Source organism: Sceloporus occidentalis, unplaced genomic scaffold (genome assembly GCF_023333645.1).
Source record: "Sceloporus occidentalis isolate IW3139 unplaced genomic scaffold, rSceOcc1.0.p SCAF_1, whole genome shotgun sequence".
NCBI classification, from domain to species: domain Eukaryota; kingdom Metazoa; phylum Chordata; class Lepidosauria; order Squamata; family Phrynosomatidae; genus Sceloporus; species Sceloporus occidentalis.
This window is the reverse complement of record NW_028316981.1, coordinates 261,357,249-261,382,349: the sequence shown is the minus strand read 5'-3', so window position 1 is coordinate 261,382,349 and position 25,101 is coordinate 261,357,249. Positions and strand designations below refer to the sequence as shown.

The 25,101-nt window shown below is 38.6% G+C and overlaps 1 protein-coding gene across 13 annotated transcripts in view; it reads left to right on the top strand.

The window, feature by feature from the left end:
* Nucleotides 1-25,101, top strand: part of LOC149323807 (inositol hexakisphosphate and diphosphoinositol-pentakisphosphate kinase 2-like) — an 81,587-nt gene that overhangs the window by 17,109 nt on the left and 39,377 nt on the right. For 12 of the 13 annotated variants that reach the window (XM_089492608.1, XM_089492669.1, XM_089492664.1 and 9 more), the window contains exons 4-18: nucleotides 1,329-1,524; nucleotides 2,916-3,006; nucleotides 8,187-8,272; nucleotides 10,452-10,606; nucleotides 11,737-11,838; nucleotides 13,731-13,892; nucleotides 15,135-15,256; nucleotides 18,054-18,155; nucleotides 20,322-20,408; nucleotides 20,813-20,888; nucleotides 20,986-21,095; nucleotides 21,436-21,521; nucleotides 22,085-22,210; nucleotides 22,311-22,432; nucleotides 24,607-24,789. In XM_089492608.1, coding sequence (XP_089348734.1) covers nucleotides 1,329-1,524; nucleotides 2,916-3,006; nucleotides 8,187-8,272; nucleotides 10,452-10,606; nucleotides 11,737-11,838; nucleotides 13,731-13,892; nucleotides 15,135-15,256; nucleotides 18,054-18,155; nucleotides 20,322-20,408; nucleotides 20,813-20,888; nucleotides 20,986-21,095; nucleotides 21,436-21,521; nucleotides 22,085-22,210; nucleotides 22,311-22,432; nucleotides 24,607-24,789 — 1,806 coding nt within the window. The remainder of the gene's footprint in view (nucleotides 1-1,328; nucleotides 1,525-2,915; nucleotides 3,007-8,186; nucleotides 8,273-10,451; nucleotides 10,607-11,736; nucleotides 11,839-13,730; nucleotides 13,893-15,134; nucleotides 15,257-18,053; nucleotides 18,156-20,321; nucleotides 20,409-20,812; nucleotides 20,889-20,985; nucleotides 21,096-21,435; nucleotides 21,522-22,084; nucleotides 22,211-22,310; nucleotides 22,433-24,606; nucleotides 24,790-25,101) is intronic. The other variant, XM_089492640.1, reaches the window with a different exon arrangement.

Sequence of the window (25,101 nt, the reverse complement as noted above, 5' to 3'; positions counted from 1 at the left end):
AATGGGACACAGATAATAACTTTTAATGTATTTTATTTTTAAAAAAGCCCTTCAAGACATCCTAATTATCCTTTTGAATTAGCAATGACTTGGATGAAAGAATAGAGGGCATGCTTATCAAATTTGCAGATGATCCTAAATTAGAGGAATAGCTAATACCCCAGAGGACAGGATCAAAATTCAAAGTGACCTTAATAGATTAGAAAGCTGGGCGAAAACTAACAAAATGAATTTCAAGTGAGAAATGTAAGGTACTGCACTTAGGTAGAAAAATGAAATGCATAGATATAGGATGGGGGACACCTGACTTAACGAGACTACAAGTGAAAGAAATCTAGGACTCCTAATAGACCATAAGATGAAAATGAGTCAACAGGGTGATGCGGCAGCTAAAAAGGCCAATGCGATTTTAGGCTGCATCAATAGAAGTATAGTGTCTAGATCAAGGGAAGTAGTAGTGCCACTGTATTCTGTTTTGGTCAGACCTCGTCTGGAATACTATGTCCAGTTCTGGGCACCACAATTTAAAAAAGATGTTAACAAGTTGGTGTGTCTCTAGAGGATGGTCACCAGAATGGTGACGGGTTTGGAAACTATGCCTTAGGAGGAAAGACTTAGGGAGCTGGGTATGTTTAGCCTGGAGAAGAGATAGTTAAGAGGTGATATGATAGCCCTGAGAAAGTATTTGAAGGGGTGTCACATTGAGGAGTAAGCTTGTTTTCTGCTGTTCCAGAGACTAGAACACGGAACAGTGGATGCAAGTTACAGGAAGAAAGATTCCTCCTCAACATTAGGAGGACCTTCCTGACAGTAAGAGTTGTTTGACAGTGGACCACACTCCCTCAGAGAGTGGTGGAGTTTCCTCCTTTGGAAGTTTTTAAACAGAAGCTAGCTGACCATCTGTCATGGATGCTTTGATTGTGAGTTCCTGCATGGCAGTGGTTGGACTGGACGGCCCTTGTGGTCTCTTCCAACTCTGTGATTCTATGATTCCTTGAATTGACTGTGTTGCTTTTGTTCCTGCAGCCCTGCATATGAGTTCTTACTCTTCACTCTGAGCATCAAATCTTGTTGGGTTTTTTGTGCATTATATTTTTTTAGCTGCATTGATTTCAAGTTTTGTTCTCTACCCTGCAGTATTGGTAAGATATGTTAAAAAGGCACATTATATGAAACTTGCATGGAACATGACTATTGTTTGTTTCTTTAACATGCAGTGAAGAACACTGAAACAAGGAAGAAGTCATTCCAAGTATATATGATTATTGGACTTTTTAAGTGCTACTGTTGCTGCTGCTTATTATTATTGCTGTTCTTGTTGTTATTAGCCACCAGAAAGACAGATTATGGTTGGAATATGTTCTATGGCGAAGAAATCCAAATCAAAACCAATGAATGAAATCCTTGAACGACTTTCCATGTATAAGTATATCACAGTAGTAATATTTGACGAGGATGTCATTTTGAATGAACCTGTTGAAAACTGGCCTTTATGTGACTGTCTCATTTCTTTTCATTCTAAAGGTGATTGCTCTTTTATCACAACAATGTAAAAGTCTTCCCATTCCCATATATTAAGTTTCAAACTTATGAACCATTTAGTTGTGTGTGCCTGAGAATAAACGTTGTGATTTGAATATATTCCTATAACTTTCAACTCAGTAACATGTATGGAATTATCCAGTGGTTAATAATAATGGAAAGTATTAGTTGTTGAAGGTAGTCTTTAATACACACACACACACACACATGCAAATCAGACTTCTAAACACTGAACGTGTATTACAAAGCAATGTTAATCCATTTAATATCTCAGTTGGAAATGGGGTGGGGAGGTGGGAGGAGCAGGGAGAGTTAAATGTTTTTTCACCCCATGTTTCCCTCTTCCAGTCCACTGTGTCCAAGGAGGTACAAACACTATTCTAGTTTGGAAAGAAAGGGTATATTTTCCTTTCCTCCTGCCCTATTTATCAACTCTAGAACCCATCTCACTATGATATTTTTAAAAGCGTTTGGAGCACAGATATGTGTATAACATTGAAGTTATAACCATGTATATTCAGAAGCAAGTCCTACTGATTTCAGTGAGGATTATTTCTAAGTATATTTGTTTAGAATTGCAGCTGTAGTATGTAATATATGTATTTCCTCTTATTTACAAAACATTTATATTCTCTACTGGAAATATATTAAATTGTTAATTTACTGCTATATTGTAATAGTTCAACAATGGCATTAAAAACTAGTTATTCTCCTGAGTATACTGCTGATACAGAGTGCATGAGGTTTCATTTGCCTAGAATAAAGTATAAAAGTAAGATAGGATATACTGTATATACTCACGTATAAGTCTAAAATTTTAGTCAAAAAATTGATCCAAAAATCCGAGTCGACTTATTCATGGCTCAATGTAAATACTGGATTTTAACTCTTATGAAAAGGGAACCATCCCTTAGTGAAAGGCAAAAGTGTAATTTGTCCTGAAAGCACTGACACCCCCCCCCCTTTGCTCTCTCATCCATCCAGCCTTTAGTGGGATGGGAGCACAAACAGTTCTGCCTGCTGGAATTTTGTTAAGTTCTTTTGCATCATTTTCCATTGCTTCATGGCATAGATGTTTTGTTACATGCTCTTTGGACTTGTCCATGGGTCATATCAGAATCCATAATTTTAGCCCCCAAACCTGCCCTCGACTTATACACAAGGCTGACTTTTTGTCGAGTATATACGGTACTTAAATTTTACTGAAAAGCCAGGTTGTTTGTAAAATGAAAAATTTAAAAGTAATTAGCAAAATCTTTCTAGCATGGCACAGTTTTGATAGTTTATTATTTCTACCTAGGCTAGTTATTTAAGATCAGTTAAATGTAGGGTTTTCTTTGGTTAGCTAATATTCCTTAATGTGTTTTACTTAGGGTTTCCATTGGACAAAGCAGTTGCCTACTCAAAACTCAGGAATCCATTTCTTATTAATGATTTGAATATGCAGTATCACATACAAGACAGGCAAGTATATTATTGTGAATCATAGAATAAATAACTGCTCTTTTATTTCAGCAAATATTTGTTGGTTACAAAGGGGACTGTAGCAGTATATCAGTCATGATAGATCAAGGTTCCAAATCTTTTTGGAGCCATGGCATTATTAAAAAGTACTATAAGCACAATCAGAAATAGCTCCTGTAACTAATGTGGCCAGACATACAGTCTTCCTGTTTTTGTCCTTTTTTTCTATCTCTCAGTCACTGTCACTTTCTCACGCACAGAAAACACATGCACATAAGAAAGACAGAAAGAAAACAGAAGCAACAACAACAAAAAAAACCCAAGGAAGTTGAGAAGCAGAGAGCAGTTAACTGGGGAATGGTGGGCAGAAATAGGAAAGAGAGAGGGAGAAACCATAGAAAAGATAAAGATAAAGTGGGAACAGAAAGAAAGATTAGGAAAAAAGAGGTAGCAGAGAGAGGAAAACTATATTGAACAACGATAGGATGAGCAATCACAGAAAGGAAAGATGGGGAGGAATAGAGAAAGAGAAAAGAGAAACACATCGTAGGGTTGCCATAATTGTCCATTAAAACCCGGGACAAAATGTGGAACAAAACCTAGACCAAACTGTAGGACAATTGCAGAACAAAACTCAGTCCAAAATGTAGGACATTTAAGAAAAATGGAGGACCTTAAATGTCCTACATTTTGGGCTGAGTTTTGTCCTGTAGTTGTCCTACAGGTTGGTCTAGAATTTGTCCTACATTTTGTCCTGGGTTTTAGTGGACAATTATGGCAACCCTACACGGTGTATTTCAGTCTATGAAAGTTAATGCAATCATTTTGTCATTCTTTAGCATGGGGGAAAGGGGAATTGCAATGACAAAACACAACAGGGGGAGAGGGACTCCCCATTTTTAGATAGAGGAGAAAAATTGTGTTTTGTTGTAAAACAGCAAGCTCCCACACAATTATTGCCCTGCTTCAAGAAATGGTCTTTGTTGAGTGGTAGAATTTTTACCCATCTCAGATATTACTTTTCATGATGCAAGTGCATATAGAAATTGGAGAGAGGAGGACTGCCCCATCAGCAGAGCCCTATAGTGGGCTGGAGTGCCATATGTATGGCTGGATTGCTTTTTCATTTCCTTTCAGAAGGTGTTTTGCATGTTGCATGGCACTGCCCTCCACATGAGTCAGTGAAGATATCTGTCAATTGACTAAGTTGGGTGGGTGGGTGGGGGATGTCTTTGTGGTGAACATCTCAGAATGGCCTTATGGATGCAGTGGCACACATGAACGTTACATTAGAAATCCTAGTTATTGCTTTATAGCGAGAGTGTCAGGAAATAGCTCTGGAATCTCTAGAATATATGTAAAATTACTGCTGAATTTGTTTATATACTAATAAGTGGTTGCAGTCTTTAAAAGGTATGTGTTTCACCAATCATTGTTTGTTTTGTGCTAATTCATGTATTTTTAATTATTTGTACTTGATCGTGTAGCTTCCATTAAAATTAATGGTAGTTAACATGCAGAAAAGCAAACTGATGTAAGGTTATAATGCAGCAATATTGAATCATATAAAGTAATATTCACATAAGAGGAAATGTACATGAAAAGAAACATGTTCAGCTTATCAAAGTGATGAGCATTAACTAAATCAAATTTTAAGCATATCAAATCACAAAACAGAGTCAGTTGAGTTTCCATTCTAATAATCTAGTTCCACACAAATTATCATCATGGAAGCATTAGAATGTAAAATACAATATGCCTTCAGGTAAACTTTGCCCATCTCTAAAAGCTAGACTCTAGAGACATGAGACTATATGGTAGTTTTCTAAATGTGTCTGCCTTCCTCCTGTTGCTTTCACTTTAAGATTTATGGTGTCTGTTATTGTTCTTCATGGCTGTACATATGGAAAATACTTACTTGAAACAGTTCATATGTATATCTCATGTCCCTGTATCTTAATTAAACTTATTGCAAGTAAAGTATAGGTCTTAAGTTTATGTTATTTGTAAAAACAATCTGTGGGTGCATGATGACCTCATAATCCAAGTAGTAACAGTTAAATACAATGTTAAAACCTCATTTAATTGAATATTTAATACAATGGTGTCTAGTCATGTTATGAAAGTTGTGTTAAATTACTTACTGTTCACTTCAGGTCTCTTGAATTAGAGCTGCCAGAAATTCAGGTGGAGACCTAATGCTCCTTGAAGACATTCTGAAATTCACTGAGTTTTAAGTCTTCCCCAGTATAAGAAATCATTAAGAAAGCAATCTTATATTCATTTTTCTGATGGGATTATATTTTAAAAAGTTAAATTCTGGGTGTGGCATGTGCCGACTGGCTAAGCAAGAGTCCACTTCCTAGCGGGGGGGGGGGGACTTCCAGGGGCGGGACTTCCCCTTAGACAGCTAAAGGCCTGGGAGGGTAGGGGGAAGAGGAGGAACAGGTGCACGTCTGCTCATCTTCTTCCCCTCACCCTTCCCGATCTTTAGTTGTCTCCGGAGAGGCAGCTAAAAGCATGGGAGGGTGGAGGAAGAGGAAGAACATGCGCATAGATTCACCACCACGCGGAATTAGGGTATCTATTGTTACCTCTATGTTTGCAAGGGCAGCAGTCTTATGGGATCAAGAAATAATTGAGAGTCAGGACTTGAACTTACATAACCTCCACAGAGCATTAAGTAGGGTGCAAAGAGTTTTAGAATATGTAGCAAATGTAGGACATCCTGCATTCATGAATCCAGGGCCACAAAATGATTGGCCACATTGCACTAGATCAATGGCAATAAGCACAGCATATGTTGTTTCAGCATCTCTGAAAGATACATGTAATGTGGCAGTTAGAAAGAACCGACCACATTTATAAAACATGAAAAACTGGATAGGTACAAATCTGCACAAGCAGTCTTTGGTCGAATTGTGCGGCAAGTGGTAGTGCCATAGAGTGCCACTTGTTCTCACCTGAATCAAAAGGGGCTTGGGTAGGTCCCTTCATGTCGTCCTGAGAATGAAGGATTGTGTCTTGCTGTGAATGATCATTTTGGGATGGCAGGAGGAGCTGTCCATACCCTTCCCTCCAAAGGGGGGCTATTTTAAGTGGGTTTTGTAAGTATTTTGTAAGTATTCAAGTCAGTGTTATATAATTAAATTGATAGGGAGGGGACAGAGTCACAATGATATCAATGGAAAAAGAACCTGGACTCCTGTGTCATCAGTTAGCATGCGGATATTACCCATCAGTGGATGGATTGCTCATCTCACCATTCCAAAATGATCATTATCTGTGAATTCCAAGCTCTCATTCTGTTTCAGCTATAACGCCTTCAGCGAACCTAGTCTCTATAACAGAGCCTTTTTGAAAAATGATAATAGTAAAACTGTCCACTCTTACATGGCAGTGTTACTGCAATAATATATGAAGTGCTTTTGAGCTTTCTTAAGAACTTTAAAAAAACCCAATTATTATTGTTGTTGTTGTATTTATACCCCACTCCTTAGAAATACTCTTAAAACAGCTTACAAATTGTTAATCAGTTTCCTGCCCTCAGGCTTCCAATCTAAAAAGACATGATACAAAAGGAGAAGGGAATGGCAGTGTGGGACATCAAGATTATCACTCCTAATACTGAAATCAGGTGGTGATTTCCGACAGTCATAGAGCAGGGCCATTGAGAAATCAGAGGAAGGATTAGAAATGCTTTCAGAGATCATGAGGTTTGCTGACGTATGCAAAACCTTAAAATGTTAAACAAATTCAGCAAATAGACCAATTTCAGCAAACAGACCAATGAGGATTGAGTATATGTGGCAGCCACAGAAGAATGGAGGAAAGAAAGGGGGAAATATAAATCTGGGTTTGAAGGAAGTGAAAAATCCTGGTCGGAAAAAAACATCCAGCTTGAATCATTTGCAGGAATACTCCTTTTAGAAGGGAAGATATCCTGTAACATAGTGGTCCCTAAACTTTTTTGGGTTACCTCCCCCTTTTTTTGGATGATAACCTTAGAGCCCCCCTCCCATATTACTTGATATTAGGTGTACTGTTCTACTACACATTCAAAACAATCTCAGTTACTGCTTCCTTTGTCACTTGGCAACCCTGGGAAGAGCAACCAAGGTATTGGCTAAGCAGTGACTGAGAAGCCTCTCACCTGTGCTGGTCTTGCAGCAGAGGTGTGACTAGGGGCCATGAGGGGTGTGGAACACATTGGATTAGGCCATAAGTGGAGTGACACCACAACCACCACCCTAGCAATGCCACTGTTGCTCCATAAACATCTGCCTTCTGGAAGTAAAGGGTCATAGCATTAGCGTACCTTGTAAGACACGAGAAGATGGGGACAGAAAATGGATCAAACATGGCATCTCCTTTTTTTGACCACTGAGTTTCATTCACCTTCTGGGAGAAAAGGAGAAGCCAGGGCAGGATCTTCTGGATTTCTCCATTCTCCTGGTATGGCCTGGCCCCATCCGTGAGAGGAGGAGAAGCAGGCAGGAGAATCACAGAGCCAGTGAGTGTGAGGAAGGCAGACGTCTGCTGTTGACACAAAAGCCTCCAGCTTTGGGAGCTCTTAACTCACAAAGCAGCCTCCAGCTTTAGGAGTGGAGTGCAGGAGAGATCCAGGGATTCTGCTTCAGTAGTAATTCTGTCACAAAAAGGCACCACTCCAAGCCATAGAACTGATGTCCTGCACCCAAGCCACATGGGAATTTCCCAGCCACTGCTACTAGTGGAAAGACATAGCTAAGGGAGTGAGCTCATGTGGGAAAGTGAAGAGCGGAAGACACTACCACACAAAGTAATCAGTGCAGCTGTGTTATGGTTTTAAGGTACCCTGAAAAGAAGTTTCATGCAACACTGATCCCCACTATGGTCCTAAAGACCTCTGGTTCTCCTTGTCTTTCTTGCACACAAATACTTCAACTGAAAGACCTCCTACCATCCCCTTTTCCCCTCCCTGCTCCCATGGTTCTTTCCACTGACCTTAGGGGGGTATACCATCCAAAAATGCTGTAGCATTTTGTCATACCACACTGTTTGTAATTGTGCACATATTGAATTTGTAAAGTCCTCGCAACAATATAATTATTGTGTGCCAGTTCTTTGATTTCATACAACAATTTCCATGCACATTATTTAAATTATTACAATCATTTTGTGTATTTTTTTTCTTTTAGGAGAGAGGTTTATAGCATTCTTGAAGCTGAAGGTATTTTACTTCCCCGTTATGCAGTACTAAACCGTGATCCAAACAATCCCCAAGGTACATAAATATTAGAAAGACTTGTGAAAGGACTCTGGTTTAGGTACTTGTTTTCATTAGTGGCATTACTTCCATGATGTAATGTTGTCCTATAGGTTGTTATATACAAACAACACTTCATTGTGATGTGAATTACTTCAAACTGTGGGGTAATGGTGGTCTAAATATCTGAAGTGGTACAACTTAGGAAGAGTTTTGTGGCACAGTTGGATACTTACCTTATATACTCGACTATAATTCAACCTTATGTATAAGTCAAGGGCAGGTTTGGGGGCCAAAATTATGGATTTTGCCATAAACTGTGGATAAGTCGAGGGTAAAATGGGAGGCTCCTTCATGTGTGTGTGTGTGTGGCAGGAGAGACTCTAATTGAGGTTTTTTGTTTCAGTGTTTCAGCTTTAGTTTCATCCTTCATTCCCCAGACAGTGGGTAGGATAGGGACTCTGCATGTTTGTTTAAAAGCAGTCAGCCACCCAGGACTCTTTCCGTTTGGTGCAAGAGAGAAATAAAAGCTCTGCCAACTGCATGGGGAAATCTGAAGGAGCTGCTATCATATTATTATACTCACCGGTAAATAAGTCGAACTGGGATTATATACAGTATTTTATATATTCACTTTTCAGCTGTAATCCTAAACATGCTTATTAGAGCACAGGTACCATAAAACACAGTAGAATTCAGTTCTGAATATGTATACCTAAGATCACACCATCAAGCACGTTTACACACAAAATTACTTATTTCCATACTTTATTTCTTGAATTTATTAACAGGCAGATTGCTAATTCTTTCAGATAAAATTTATTTGTTTGGAAAACACTACATTTTTTCATATTCCTGCAAACTTCATGGTTTTCCTAATTCTGACGATACTTCCATCACGTATTTAGGTAATGCAGTTTTAGCTACTTGTGCATAACAACAGGAAAATAGAAATCAGTGTTGGAAATAATGATTTATTGAGTGACATCAAAACTAAATTTAGTAACTTAAAAATATTAAGATTGCAATTCTAAGCATACTTGTTTAGATACTAAAAAAGGCACTGATTTAACTGAAATTTATTTCAGAAAGCAGTTACTAGATTTTGATGTAAATGTGTTGTGTGTAAAGTGAAGTCCTTAAAGGAGATACACAGAGCATAGCCATATTTGATAGCATAGAGGTTTTAAAAAGGAGATAACTGAAGACAAGGACTCCCAAAGAAGTGGTTCTAAATATATAACTTGTCTGACTTTTTAAAAAAATGCTTATATGACCAGTCCCTTTGTAAGCAAAGTGTGATATCAAAACTGCAGACTTAATCAATGTGATAGCACTTCTTTGAGATAAACAATCATAACAAAATTGTTGTCAATTTGATAAGAAAAAAGGGATAAATAATGTCTGTAGTTCTCTCCCCACCCCCATCCCTCGTAGGAAAAAATATCTCTGAGAAATTTTTGATCACAATTTATATACCCTGAAGTGTTTCAGGAAATCATTCTGTGTAAAAATATACATATTGGGGGGGGGGGGGGGGTGTTTGCACAGAAATTGTGGGTCCTGCAGAAAAATTCACAGTGTTATGCAACCTGATTATATCTGTGCTTAATAATTTCTCTAAAGTCAAAGAGGGGATGGATTGGAGACAGGATTTGGGGAACAAGGTGGGATATACATATGCTAGGCAAGAACTTACAAAATTCTCCATTGTCTGTTAGCAGAGAAGGATCCCTTCAAGAAAAAGTTAATTCTAGTTGCCCAGGTGAGGCAAGGGGTCACACGTGCTTTGGAGACATTCGATCCCTAGCTCTTCCTTGGTTGTTTTCCTTGCCTCACCAGGCTCCTCTGCTTTCCCTTGACTTAATCTTTTAAACTTTACTGAGTTTTTTTTCATTTTCTGCTACTTTCATCTTTCCTTTGCTGTCTCCTGCATTGTGTTGCAAAAAAAAACCCCAACCCCCCTTTTTACTTAGTTTCCTTTCTTCCCTCCTTCTGTTTTTACAGTGCTTACTTTAACAGAGTAGCCACAGCACAGAGACCACTTGTTCATGATTGCTTAGCACTGCAAGTCTTACAGTTTCTTAAATTAATTCTAATTTCTAAATAAGATACAAAATCTGGCTGTTCCTCATCCCAATTCTGTATCTTTACTTGTGCCCCAAAATGCAAACCACTCTTCATGCTCTTTTCCCAGAATGCAACTTGATAGAAGGAGAGGATCATGTAGAGGTGAATGGAGAAATTTTCCAAAAGCCATTCGTGGAAAAGCCTGTTAGTGCTGAGGACCACAATGTGTATATTTATTATCCAACCTCTGCTGGTGGAGGAAGTCAGAGGCTGTTTCGGAAGGTATTGTCTTCTTTTTGAAAATCCTTTGATTTTTGGCACTGAAATGTAGAAGGAAAAAAAGTTTTAGGTAAAAGAGTGCTAACTTATTCCGTTCTGAAGATTATATTGTATATAGCAATAATTGGAGAATTACAGATATTTATTGGATGATTCCCATAATGTAATTGATAGATGTGGGTAGTATGAAATAGATACAGATAAGAAGATGCTGCAGGGATTGTAAATGTTTGATCAGTGAATAACCTGGGAGAAGGGCTGAGTAATCATACTAAAGTAGGGAAATGGTTTAAAGTTTATATTATATTAGATTTCAGTTTGTATTCTGAGTTTTCAGAAAACAAACTGTTTAATGCAGTTCAGAATATAAGAAACAAGAATAGCTAAAATACATGAAACATCATTGAATATTTCAGTAATGCCAGCTGTAATGGTTCCTTAAATAATGACACAGTAAAAATTTATTTCAGGATGCGTACTTGGGGCAGGATCACATTTTGTCTAACTGCTCTTGTAATGAAACCTAATTTGAGCAGTTTTACCTTACTCCACCTGCGTAAGAGAGGTTCTTGGGTCAATTTAATTGTTCAATAGTTTAATTATGTTTTTGTTTTAAAAATACTATTTTTTCCAACACAGGACTCACGGTGGCTTACAACAAATTAAAACAATATACAATTAAGATCTTGTTACACAAACTTTTAAACAATTCTATATTTAAATATACAATTCTGTTGAAAGCACAAAAGTACAGGGGAACCTTATTATCCGCTGGGGTTTGTTTCCAGGATCCCCCCTGGATAACAAAATCCATGGATGCTCAAGTCCCATTTAATATAATGGCAGAAAAAAATGGTGTCCCTTATATAAAATGGAAAATCAATGTTTGCTATTTGGAATTTATACTTTTTTTAATATTTTCAAACTGTGGATACTTGAATCCGTAGATAAAAAATCCGTGGATAAGGAGGGGCAACTGTATTCTAGCTCGTATGGGAAACAGCTTCTTCAGGTCTTTCTCGTGTTTACTGTCGTCTAGTGCATTTTCACACCTTCCTAAGCTTATTTGTTTTATCTGGTTAGCTAAGAAGTTTTAGTGCAAAACAGTATTGATGGGGAAATGTGTGTTTCAGATTGGGAGCAGAAGCAGTGTTTATTCCCCTGAAAGCAATGTGAGGAAAACAGGTTCATACATTTATGAGGAATTCATGCCTACAGATGGTACTGATGTGAAGGTATGACAACTGAATACTAGTTTATATTTAGAACAATCAAGTGGTTAGGAATTCAGCAGCTTTACATATGAAATGCTTATCTCTATCTGAAGCATTGCTATTATTACATTTGAAATAGTTTAAGTCTTAAACTTTGAGGTACCACCTTCAGTTTTCTCCAGGGAAAGAAACTTCCTATTATAGTAATGGATTTACATATTTTTTTTTCTATTTCTTTAAAAATTATTATTTGCTCTCAAGTAAAATGCAAATAAAAATGTTGTCTTCTTGTTTTCTGAATCTGTAATAAAATAAATGCTCTTATCCTAAAAATGAATTATTCTGACATTTTAATTCTAAAACACTTTATTTTTGAGAGTCTACCAAATTAAATAGGGTTTCTTGCACACACAAAAAATGGATTGGCCCCCAATATTTAGAATAAATTCATTATGATAAATGTGACTTAAGCTTCTCTGTTTTAAGTCCAGTTGATTTCATCTCTTTGATTGTCAAAACAAAAAGCAGGATATAAATTAAAGTTTTATTTATTATTTATTATTTATTCACCTGCCAAAAATATGATCAGATCTGGAATACTGTGTTTTAAAATTGGACTTCCATGTATGAATCTGAAGAATTTATAAAATCATATTTAACACCATCCATGTATTGGAGTGTTTTGGGTTGATCTTTGCAGTCTGTAAGCAGCTATTCCAAAACTGGGAAGTTTTGTGTTTGTGTGACTGAATTTGCTCCTAATGATTTCCAATCCTGTTTAAAATTTTACTGTTGCCAAATAGCCCGTGTCTGTTTGTATTATCAATTGTGGGGCAAATATGTCCATCTTTATACCATGGATCCCTGGTTGGGCAGCTAAAGAAGTTATTTCTTTCTCCCTCTCTCCCCCTCTCCTTCTTTCTCTCTCTCTCTCTGTGTTTTAATTAGTAAGTTAAGCCATAAAGGACATCTACACAGTAAATGTCCACTTTGTACTGAGAAGTTGATCTGATTTGAAACTGAGCATTTGCAGTTTTGATAAACAATGTAAACATGGTGTAATCCAAATAAATTAATCATTTCTTTTATATGTGAAGTTGAAGGTTTTCATGGCTGGCATCCATAGTTTTTTGTGGGTTTTTCAGGCTATGTGGCCATGTTCTAGAAGATTTTTTTCCTGATGTTTTGCCAGCATCTGTGGCTGGCAAAACATCAGGAAGAAAATCTTCTAGAACATGGCCACATAGCCTGAAAAACCCACAAAAAACTATTTCTTTTATGGTTCATGCAGTACCTGGGTTTTTATCCAAAGATCCAATTTTGATGTGCCCAGGTTGTATTACGCAGTATCTTTTTAATCATAGAGTTGTCTTTTTAAAGAACTTATTCCAGGCTGCATCACAGAGTACAGTACATGGAGGAGAGCTTAGTTTGAGGCATGCATTGCTGATTGCACATTCTTTTGAAATTATTGTAAGCCATCAGGGACATAGCTAGGATTTTAGGAAGGGGGGGTGCCACCATTATAATGGGGCTTGGGGGGGCGGCGCAGCAGCACACAACATTCATTTTTCTAATGGAAGGGGGGGTCCGGACCCCAAGAACTCTCCCCCCCCCGGCTACGTCCCTGAAGCCATCTAAATACGTGTCCTGCTTAATAAATTAGTAGCAGCTGCAGACGTAATATGAAACTTTAAGCATAGTTATATTATCAGTTGTAACATAAATGTAATATAGTTTTGAGGTGATTTGTGCTTTTGAATTTATCTCTAATCTCCCTATCAGGTGAAAGTAAATGAACACAAATTCAGAGGCTTTGAAGCTGGAGCAGGCTATAAATAAACTGCCATGTACTTAAAAGAAGGGGAGGGGAAAGTTCTTTATTCTCTCTCCTTTTTTCCCTCCAAATAAAGGTCTACACTGTAGGTCCAGATTATGCACATGCAGAAGCTCGTAAATCCCCTGCTCTTGATGGAAAAGTGGAGAGGGATAGTGAAGGAAAAGAAGTCAGATATCCAGTGATTCTTAATGCAAGGGAGAAACTGATAGCTTGGAAAGTATGCCTCGCTTTTAAGGTAACACGAAAAATTAGTATGCAGCTGAAACTGATGGTTTATTTTCTGGAATTCTTACTTTTGTTTAAGAGCTGCAGAAAGTTGCTTAACAAAGTAGATATCCCCAAGATTTGAGTTCTCATAGAGTTATCTGCTTGCCTTCTATAACTAGGCGAGAAAATGCATTAAGGAGAAAAGTGAATAGTGCCTATATCAGTGTTGGAGAATCTTTTTTGGTCTGCATGCCAGGGGGCGGAACTTCTGCCCTCCAGGGGTGGGGCTTCAGCCCTCTGGAGTCAGGGCTACAGGGCAGGACTTTCTCCCCCCGTCCTTTTCCCAGCCTCCAGCTGTCTCTGAGAGACATCTAGAAGCCATGGAAGGTTCAGGAGTGGGGCACTATTGCTCCTCCTGCTGCTGCCCTTTCCCTGGCTTCCACCTGTCTCTGAGATACAGCTGGGGGTCAGGCAGAGCCTGTGGGGAGGGGGAGAAGTGGTATGTGCTTGTTCCTCCTCCCCACGGACCCTTCTTGACCCACAGCTGTCCCTCAGGAGGCAGCTGTGGATCAGGAAGGGCCCACGGATCTTTCCCTGCCCCCAGCTGTCACTCCAGAGGCAGCTGGAGACCGGGAAGAGTCTCTGTAGGGGAGCAACTGGCATGGGCCAGTTGCTCCTCCCCCTGCCCTTTTCACAGCCTCCAGCTATCTTGGAGTGACAGCTGAAGGTTGGGAGGAAGAGCCAGAGGCACGTGCCTGCTCCCCATTGCCATTTTCTGGCTTCCAGCTATCTTGGAGAGACAGCTAGAGGCCGGGCAAAGGCAAAGAGGAGGAGTGGCCCATGCTGGGTGAAATCGTGTTGCGTGCCCCCCATGGCACGCGTGCCATATGTTCACCATCACAGGCCTATATTATACAAAATGGGAAGCAAGGTCTTATCTCATCGCATGTTATGTGGCAGATCTACAATTGCTTTGCCAATTCAGCTGATACAGGCTACTTAAAATAGAATTGGATTTTTTTGGTATTGTGTTATAATTAAATTATTTTATGAATTTATCCTTTAAAAATGAATGAATGATATAGAACCTTTTGAAGTGTTATTAAAATCTAAGGCTCCTTTTAGATTTCTGTAGTAAACCTTTGTGGTCTGCTGAACTCTTAGGCTGTAAGTAAAACATGAGTGTTTTTTACTATAGAAGATAATCTGAAGGGTGAAAATGAATACACAAACCTTTGCAAACATTTGAATCTGTGTTTTCATTTGACAGCAAACAGTCTGTGGCTTTGATCTGTTACGTGCAAATGGACAATCCTATGTTTGTGATGTCAATGGGTTTAGCTTTGTGAAGAACTCTATGAAATACTACGACGACTGTGCTAAAATCCTTGGGTAAGAACTTATAAATTTCAAAAGTGAGATTTTTCCTGTCAGACCTTTTTCCTTTATAGAACGTTTTCCTTGGATTTTAATAATCTAATTAATTTGGGTTAACTATGATGGACTTTTTGGGAGTGCACTGCATTTTTTGTAGAGGAACAGTGTCCACTACTGATGGATATTTTGAGATGCTTTTTCTGTCTTGTGGAGGCTTGCTAGTGGATGTTTGTTGCATTGTCAAAATTTAGGACGAGAAGTGTTTGGTCATGTAGATAAAACAGCATTGTTGATATGTGGTACAAAATGTCATAATTTCCATGGGACATGAATTTTAGGCTCTAGCTGGTTCATATGGAGAGATATGGTTTCTCAAATAGTCTGGACCTAAACCACATAGGTCATGACTAGCACTTTGAATTGTACTCACAAATGACCCAGTAGCCAGTGAAGCTGTTTCAGTATGGGAGTTATATGCTCTGTATAACTGGCTCCGGTCAGCATTCTGGCTACGGCATTTTGAACCCGCTGAAGTTTCTGAACAGTTTCCAAAGACAGCCCCACGTACAGTGTGTTACAGTAGTCCAAACCGGAAGTAATCAAGACATATGTCACTGTATCCAGATCTGACGTCACAAGGAATGGGTGCAGCTGGTGCACTAATTTTAACTGTGCAAATGCACTCCTGGCCACTGCTGAGACCTGGGCATCCAGGCTCAGAGGTGAGTCCAGTAGCACACCCAAGCTGCAAGGGGTGTGTAACCCCATCCAGCACAGGCAAAGCTCCAATTCCCTGATCTGCCTTATGACTGTCCAGGAGCACCTCTATCTTGTCTGGATTAAGCTTCAATTTGTTTGCCCTCATCCAGTCCATTACTGACAGCAGACACTGGTTCAGCACAGAGACAGCTTCCTTGGAGTCAGATGGAAAAGAGATAGAGTTGGGTGTCATCCGCATACTGATGACACCACACCCCAAAGCTTCGGATGACTTCTCCCAGCAGTTTCATGTAGATGTTAAATTACATGGGGACAATACCCACATAGGCCAGTGGCCAAGGAGTCAAACAGGAGTCCTCCAACACCATCTTCTGGGTCCGCCCCTCCAAGAAAGACTGGAACCACTGCATAACAGTGCCCCCAATTCCTATCCTAGAAATTCAGCTCTGAAGGAAATAATAATAATAATAATAGGATTTATTTATATGCCGCCCAATCACTGGGAATCCGGGCAGCTTACAACAGAGGGGATAATAGACGGTTCCCTGCCCTCAGGCTTACAATCTAAAAAGACATGACACAAAAGGAGAAGGGAATGGTGTGGGGGGGAGGGGATCAGGTCCAGCATCATGGTTGATGGTATCAAAAGCCACTGAGGGATATAGCAGGACCAACAGGGACATACTTCCCCTGTCCAGTTCCCAGCGTAGGTCATCCACCAAGGCAACCAAAGCTATCTCTGTGCCATAGCCAGGTTTGAAGCCAGATTGAAATGGATCCAGATAATCCGTTTCATCCAGAAACCCCTGGAAACCCCTGTATTATTTCCCTTTATTATTTATTATATTTTCTCTTTATTATTTGGAGGCAAGAAGGTGGAGTAGTTACAGAGATCTGGCATTTTTCATTCCTGCACCCCCCACCCCTCTGGTGGACTGCAATGGAGCACCTGACCAGAAGTCAGTGAGGAGAAGTTTTTAGCCTTTGGGGTATGCAGGAGCTTGGGTGCTTATGAGGGCAAAACACAATAGGAGTGGCTTTAGGGGCAAAATGAAAACACCCCCAAATTAAAGGGGGTGTTTGGTGTCTTTGGGCCACATGCTCTTCACCCTTTCTCTAGAGGGTTTCTAGTTCTCTAGCACATTCTTTTGAGGTACATACGAGACTGCAGTGAGAAGGGGAGATGATTCCCTTCTCGATACACAGAATTCTGCTTTTCCACCATTGGAACTCTATCAGTTATACTGCCCCTAGATTATGTAATATCTTTATCTCAAATCACACTACTAATAGCAGTTTCTGTGCAAAGTCCTTCCGTAGGAAGGGCCCTAGGATGGAGGAACAATAGACCAGTACTATATCAGTTGATGTAAGGAGGGACTCTAGATTATTATGAATTTTGTTGTACATAGGTATGGTGACGGGGTGATGATTGCAATGTCATATCGTCTTCATGGAATATTTCCATATCTGTTGTAATGAGTAATTTCCAATAAGATTTGCTGCCCAACTGCAAACTCTGTTGAAAGAGAGTTTCCATTTACATTTATTGTCATACAATACGTGCACAAGGCAAATGATTGTATGATTTCATCTTATAGATTTTAATATGATTTTAGCATGGATAACTTTAGAATACCTTAGCTATGTGCAAGACAGTTTGCACCCTGAAAATCTCTAAATTGAAGTTGGGAAATCTGAGGCCCTCTGTATGTTGTTCCTGCACTCCCATAAGCTTTACTCAACTCAGCCCATCATTAAGGATGGTGAGAATTGAATTTCAACAACATCTGAAAAGTCACAGATTCCATGCTCCTGTTCTAAATCTTTGTCCACGTGTTTTCTCTCTTTGGTATTTCTGAATTGTTTTAAAAAGATTATGAACAGGTTTGATATATACTGAATAAAATAAACGTGATGCTGGTTCACATGTCAACAATGCTGACAATGGTTTGGAACTAAAATTGGTTCATAAAGTGGAAACAGTCGGCTAAAAATATTTAGTGTTTCAAAATCATTTTAAGTTTGTTATTTAAATGTCTATTTAACTTAGATATTTTATTTAAGTAATTCTGTCTTTTATTTCATTTAGAAATATCGTAATGCGAGAACTAGCTCCACAATTTCAGATCCCATGGTCAATACCTTTAGAAGCAGAAGATATTCCTATTGTGCCAACCACATCTGGGACAATGTAAAAGAAATGTTCTTTTTTCTAAACTATGTAAAATATTCTGTAAAACTGATATGTTTTCTCATCTTTTGAGGTTCTTTCACTTATTGTTTAGAATAAATGTCTGTGGTTGATTTCCACTAGCAAATGTTTGTGATAATAATGTGTGAGTTCCCTCAGTCCAATTTGAAATGTGCTTGAATTTGATCTGAGTTTCAATCACATCTCCCAAGGTCTGACCTAGATATCAGACCTTATTCCTGTATCCCTTATTGTGTCTCCACTGCTTCCCCTAATCCCCAAAGTAACCTTGGCAAGTAGTACTGAAGATAGTACAATATACTATGAACATTCTTCAAGAATACCTGGTACCACTGGTAAAAATGAGCAATGTAGATTTTCATGCTTCTGCATGAGACCAATAGGGTTGGTATTGAATCAGGTGTCTTCCAGATTGTGCTGTGTCTGCTTTGGATTAGATTTCTAAGGAACAACAGTGGTGGCAAAAGCATCCAGTTTGCCATCACTGTTTCTCTCCTTTAGCGAAGTGCAGAATTGTTGTTTTGTACCTTCAAGTAGCTTCCAACTTATGGTGACCCTCAGACAAACCTATCTTGGGGTTTCCTTGGCAAGATGTTCAGTGCCTTTGCCTCACCATCCCTGTCACAGGTTCTGGCCCCATTTCCTGCTCTTGAGAAGAGATAGGACTCTCCAAATTCTATCTAATGGTATTCTGCAGGGAGGGGTGCTGCTTGGAAATCTGGACTTCTTTGTCTAGCCTACAACCGAGCTTCCTTAGGGATGGTGAAACAGGCAGCGCCCCAAATTCTATCTATCTAATTCTGATGCACTTTCCCCAGCTCTGACTGCAGAACTTTTTCCTCCCTCTCCCATGGGAGATGACAATCCTATTTGCACACCTAAGAAAAGACATCTAAAGTAAAAGTGGAAAATAAGAGATCTTTTAAGGAAAGCATTTATTCTAACGAGCCATCTTACATTGGCAAAAGGATATGTTATACAGGTTGAGTATCCTTTATCTGATACACTTGGGAGGTTTTTCTGATTTCAGATTTATTTATTTATTGGGAGTTCAGGCATATATATAATGAGATACCTTAGAGATGGGATCAAAGTCTAAACATGAATTTCATTTATTTTTCATATATATCTTAAACACATAGACTGAAGGTAATTTTATACAATATTTTTAATAATTTTGTTCTTGAAACAATGTTTGTTTACACTGAACCAGCAGAAAGCAAAGGTGTCACTATCTCAAACACCCATGAAAAGAGTTTTGGATTTTGGAGCTTTTGGGATAAGGGATACTCAACTAGTACATGAAGGCACCTGCCTTTAGACATTAATTCAGAAGTAATTACAAAGCATGGCAACCACATGACACACATCCCAACTCCACCCCTCGGGTGTCGTGATGCCGTGCACCGCAGCACACGGTGTGTGGTGGAGCACAGAATGCAGCGCCGCTCCACATGATGAAGCACCAAAGGAGCACCTTAAAGCTAGAGTGCTGCGGCTATCGCTTTTGCGGCTCCTTTTTGTGCCCTGGAAAAGCCAGATCAGGACCGCAGCATGCAGTTGCCATGGCCCCAATCCGGTGCAGCTGAATGCAGCTGCAGGCCGCCCCTTAGGGACAGTCCACACAGCTTCCAAGTCATTTTTAGCTGAGGTTACAAAGAAACATAAGCCCTATCATAACTATCTGAGCATTCTACTCACAATACATATGGGGTTCTGAGTCTCTAGATGTTTTTGGGAAGCTGGGAGTCTAGAGCTCTTTGTCCAGCCTACAACCAAGTTTCTTTAGGAATGATGAGGCAGCACCCCTAAGTGCAGAATACCAGATCTTTAAGCATATTTATTTTCAAATAAACTTTTTAACATTTGCAGTCCATAGGCTGATGCTTCCTTGCATGTGTTTTTCCTAAGGTAACTGTTTCTTGTTACTTTGTTTTTTAAACTGTAATATATGAAAGAGGGTATGAAAAAGAGAGAGAAAATGTTTAAATGAAATTCAGTGGGTCTACACAGAAATTCAGTGTGTCTAGGCAGAACCAGCAACAGAATCCAGACCTGTATGTTTTTGTCAATAGCATAATTGAACTATATACCTTTTAATATTAAACACTAAAACTAATAATCATATCCTTTGTTTACTTGCAGGATGGAACTTAGATGTGTCATTGCTGTTATTCGGCATGGAGATCGGACACCAAAACAAAAAATGAAAATGGAAGTTAAGCATCAAAGGTGGGTGATTGGTGAGAAAAAGAAAATATAACATGGAGTAATGTGGGCACTTGCCTGTAATAGTTGTACCAGCAAGTTGATTGTTGGAATAAGAGGCCTCTAGAATATACTCCTGGAGATATATATATAATTTCTCTTAATATATTGTTGCTATTTTTGTACATTGTGTTTTTGCCAAAAGTCCTAAAATTGCTGAAGGGAGGTGTGTGTGTTGTCCAATAGATACTGTGGGTACCAATCTCAGGGAGGGTGGAGGCATCAGTGAATACATGGTAAATTCCTACTTGTGCTGTTTTCTGCATCACCAAAGCCTAGAAATAGATTAAGAACATTAGGATTTGTATCTAATGATATCTGGTAAGGTAATCCACTGCTCTTCTAATCATTCCATGTGTTTTTTAAAGGTTTTTTGATCTTTTTGAAAAATGCAGTGGTTATAAGTCTGGGAAATTAAAATTGAAAAAGCCAAAGCAATTACAGGTACATTTTTCTTTTTCTATTTTTTTCTCCATAAACACACACATGCAGAGTCTGTGTGTATACCCTGCTTACTCAGTATGTCACTCTTTTTTTTTAGGAAGTACTTGATATTGCAAGACAGCTCTTAATAGAGCTTGGACAAAACAATGACTCTGAAATTGAAGAAAATAAATCTAAGCTTGAACAGCTGAAGACAGTGCTGGAGATGTAAGTGTTTAATTTGGAGAGTCCAGTATTTGAAAGATTTCTGTAAGTACTGAAAGAGAGCTTGAATTCTGTGTTAAACTGAGCTTATTGACTGGAAACTAATTAATAGTATTTCTTCTTGCCTCTTTCAAACTGTATCTTCAAAATGCTACTTTTAGATGGCATGAAATAATGTTTCTGCTGATTCATTCAATTATATTCCATGTGCATTCACTTAAACCATAATTAATCATTGTTGTATTACAATATCTGCAATATCCATCTTTTCAGCAATATTTTGCTAATATATAACCAGTCCATTTTAATGGTCCTCCTTCATCTCTGCATTTGTCATCCTTAGGTATGGCCATTTTTCTGGCATAAATCGTAAAGTTCAGCTAACATATCTTCCTCATGGTTGTCCGAAAACATCTAGTGAAGAAGAAGGTATCATGATGCCAGTTAATTAATAGGAATTATTGGCTAAACATTAACCTCCCTATTATCTGAACATGAATGTATTTTGTTTTCTAACATTTCTTCTGCCAAGAAAATAGAGTTGGATCTGATTACTGAGAAGCACATTTTTTGTTGTTAAAAGTTTATTTATTAAATACTTTTGCCCACTCACGAGTTGCCCCTAGGGCTAATGTATACTAAGGCTGAAACCTTAAAAGCACTTACTGGGGATTAAGCTTTGACACAGTGGGGTTTATTTCTAACATATATAGAATTGTGATATAAGTGTCAATTTTCAAATTTAGAGAGAGAGAGAGAGAATGAGATTTCACTCCTCCACATGCTTTATCAACAAGCAGCTTTTAATATTCTCCAGGTGTCAAAAGCAATTTGCCATATAGCTTGAGAAGTCTAATTCAGCCATGATGTACAGAAATAATTTCACAGTTCTTTACTTTTTCTGTTCAGGGTGCAGAAACAGTGTTCTCTACTGTAGCTGGTCTATAATTTTTCAGAGATATTGATGATTTTTTCTTTTGTTTTGCATCTAGATAACCACAAACAAGAGCCATCTCTGCTGTTAGTTCTAAAATGGGGAGGAGAACTGACACCTGCAGGTAGAGTTCAGGCAGAGGAACTAGGAAGAGCTTTTCGGTGCATGTATCCAGGAGGTCAAGGTATCTTATTTTTCCCTTGTACTGATAATAGAAAGTTGTACCTTTAAGACAAGAACAATTACCCTATCAGATTATAACACTGGTTATTTTGCTTTGGTAGGAGACTATGCTGGATTTCCTGGATGTGGTCTACTTAGATTGCATAGTACTTATCGGCATGATCTCAAAATATATGCTTCTGATGAAGGAAGAGTTCAAATGACTGCAGCAGCTTTTGCAAAGGTACTATGAAAAATTACAGTGGGGTGTATATGGAGAGGAACTGTTACATTGAATAAAGGCTGCTTCTGTATAAGGGCGGGGGGAGGTTAAACATAAAAAACAAATATTTTAGTCTTTCATAGAGAATTAACTTCTTGGCCTGTATTTATAACAGACATGGTCTCCTCTCATCTGTGGCCAGATGGTTTCATGTACTCATTTTTTAGCCAGTCACTCTATAGCAGTCTTTCCTAGACTTTGGTATTTCAGATATTTTCCACTTCAACTACCAGAAGTTGGCTGGGGCATCTGCAAATTGGAGTCCAAAACAGCTGGGGTACCATACTTTGGGAACTACTGCTCTATAACGTGAAATGTATAATTTGTTTCTTTCTGGGTGAGATAGAAAAGGGTAGATACTAATATGTATGAAGAGTTCCATATCATTTTTTTAAATCAGAGGTGTATACTTTTTTCCCTGTTGTGACTTTTAAGAGTTGATGTTCATTTTTCCAAAACATAATATTTAGAGAATGAATGTTAGGTATTCTTATGATGAGAAATCATAGGTTTGTTTAAGATTTTGAATAAGTCTAGGGTGCGTTACAGACCGCCGAATTGTGGCGGTCTGTTGCCGGCGCTGCTTGCAGCGTCTGGGAGCCGCAGCTTCTAAACTGCGGGACTCCTGGACGATGCGAGGAAGGAGTGCGGAAATTGTGCTCCTTCCTGGGCCCCAGAAGTGGCGCCGCAAAGCGCAAGGCGCGCTTTCGCGGCATCACTTCCGCTGCGACACGTCTGGAGGCTAGGCGTCCAAGACGTCAAAATGGCGGCGGCCGTGTGGAACGGCCGCCACCATTTGTTACGGACAGAGTCCATAACAGGAGTAGGAGCGTCTAGAAGAGACGCCCCCTTTTTAAACTGGGACGTCCTAAGGACGTCCCATATGTTAAGTAAACTAAATTAGGTAGACATGCTGACCAAGCTGTACAACAAGCATTGCAAGGCTCACATCATATGAAGCTGAGTGTATATGGCAGTTACAATGGGTATTTTGATAAGTTGTAGCTGGGGTATGGACTGACTTTGTTAGAAATCATTGAATAGGGATGATCTATTGCTGTATACAAGCTGTCACTTTATTGTTTAGTCATCAAATGCTGAAGGTAACTTTGGCATGGCCTGGTGATTCATAAGAGAAACTGTAACTCTTGTCCGTCTTGTCCCTGTTCTACATGTGCAAATAACTGCAATATTCAATGTGGCAAGTTGTAGTGTTATTTCTATTTAATGTCACGTGAAATGTTCTGTATAGTTCTGGTCAACAAAATTGAAAATATATATTGCAGAGCTAGAAAAGGTCAACAAAATATTTAAAGGGCTGTAGTATTATTTGAGGCCTTTTTTAAAGAAAAAATTTAGTGGGGGAAAGATATAAATATATAAAATTATGTATTTTCTCTCTCTATTATAAAATTGTATTCTGTGGTCATCCAGTTAAGATAAATTGTGGGATATTCAAAACAGAGAGAAGGAAGTACAGGTTGACTCTCCCTGTCCCGAAATTCCAAAAATCAAGATTTTTTTTCATGGATGGTTGAGATAGTGACTCCTTTGCTTTCTGATAATTAAGGGTATACAAACTTTACTTCATGCACAAAATTATTAAAAATGTTCTATAAAATTACTTTCAAACTATATGTATAGGGTATATATGAAGCAAATGAATTTTATGTTTATATTTGCGTCCCATCTCCAAGATATTTTATTATGTATATGTATGTATATGCAAATATGGGTATTCTGAAATAATAATAATAATAATAATAATAATAATAATAATAATCCAAAGCACATCTGGTCCCAAACATTTTGAATAAGGGAGATTTCCCAGTAGATAAGACCCCCACATCTTGTAGTTTGGGTTATGCCCCCTTTCATAGTGGGAGCACAAGTGATTTCTGCAAACAACTTTACAGCACATGGGAGCCATGGGAACGGATGGTGAGGAGTGTTCCCTCCATGTCTATGTTTCTCCACATCACCTCCACATTCATGATGCTATGCATTTTTTACAAATGGTTTCAGAGCTATTGCAAAATTACATTTAGGATGTTATATGTAATTTGGACTGCATGTTTTGAGTTAGACTCATTGCTGCTACTTCATTCACCATTCAAAGACTTTATTCTTTCCAGGGATTACTTGCTTTGGAAGGAGAGCTCACACCTATCCTTGTCCAGATGGTCAAAAGTGCTAATATGAATGGTCTACTTGACAGTGATAGTGACTCTCTTAGTAGCTGCCAACATCGTGTGAAAGCGCGTCTTAATGAAATACTCCAGAGAGATAGAGACTTTACCTCTGAAGACTATGAAAAGGTTAGAGCATTCAACCTGCAAACTGAGGCCTTTTCAGATATAAAGAACTTTTAAAAATGTTTTAGTTAAACAAATTTCCATAGATTTTTGGAAGAAAATGAACATGGTAGTATTGACACAGTGCATTTTTAAATGTATAGCAATGGTTATGTGCCTTGATATTTGTCTGGAGACAGATGTAGTTTCTGAAAAGGAAGAACAAATATTTATACAGTGTCTGGGAATGGCTTACAAAGGTTTATATAGAATTTAGTCCAGAAATTGAAAAGTTTACTTGGTCTAAGTGCTAGGTTTGCCCATGCGCGTGTGATG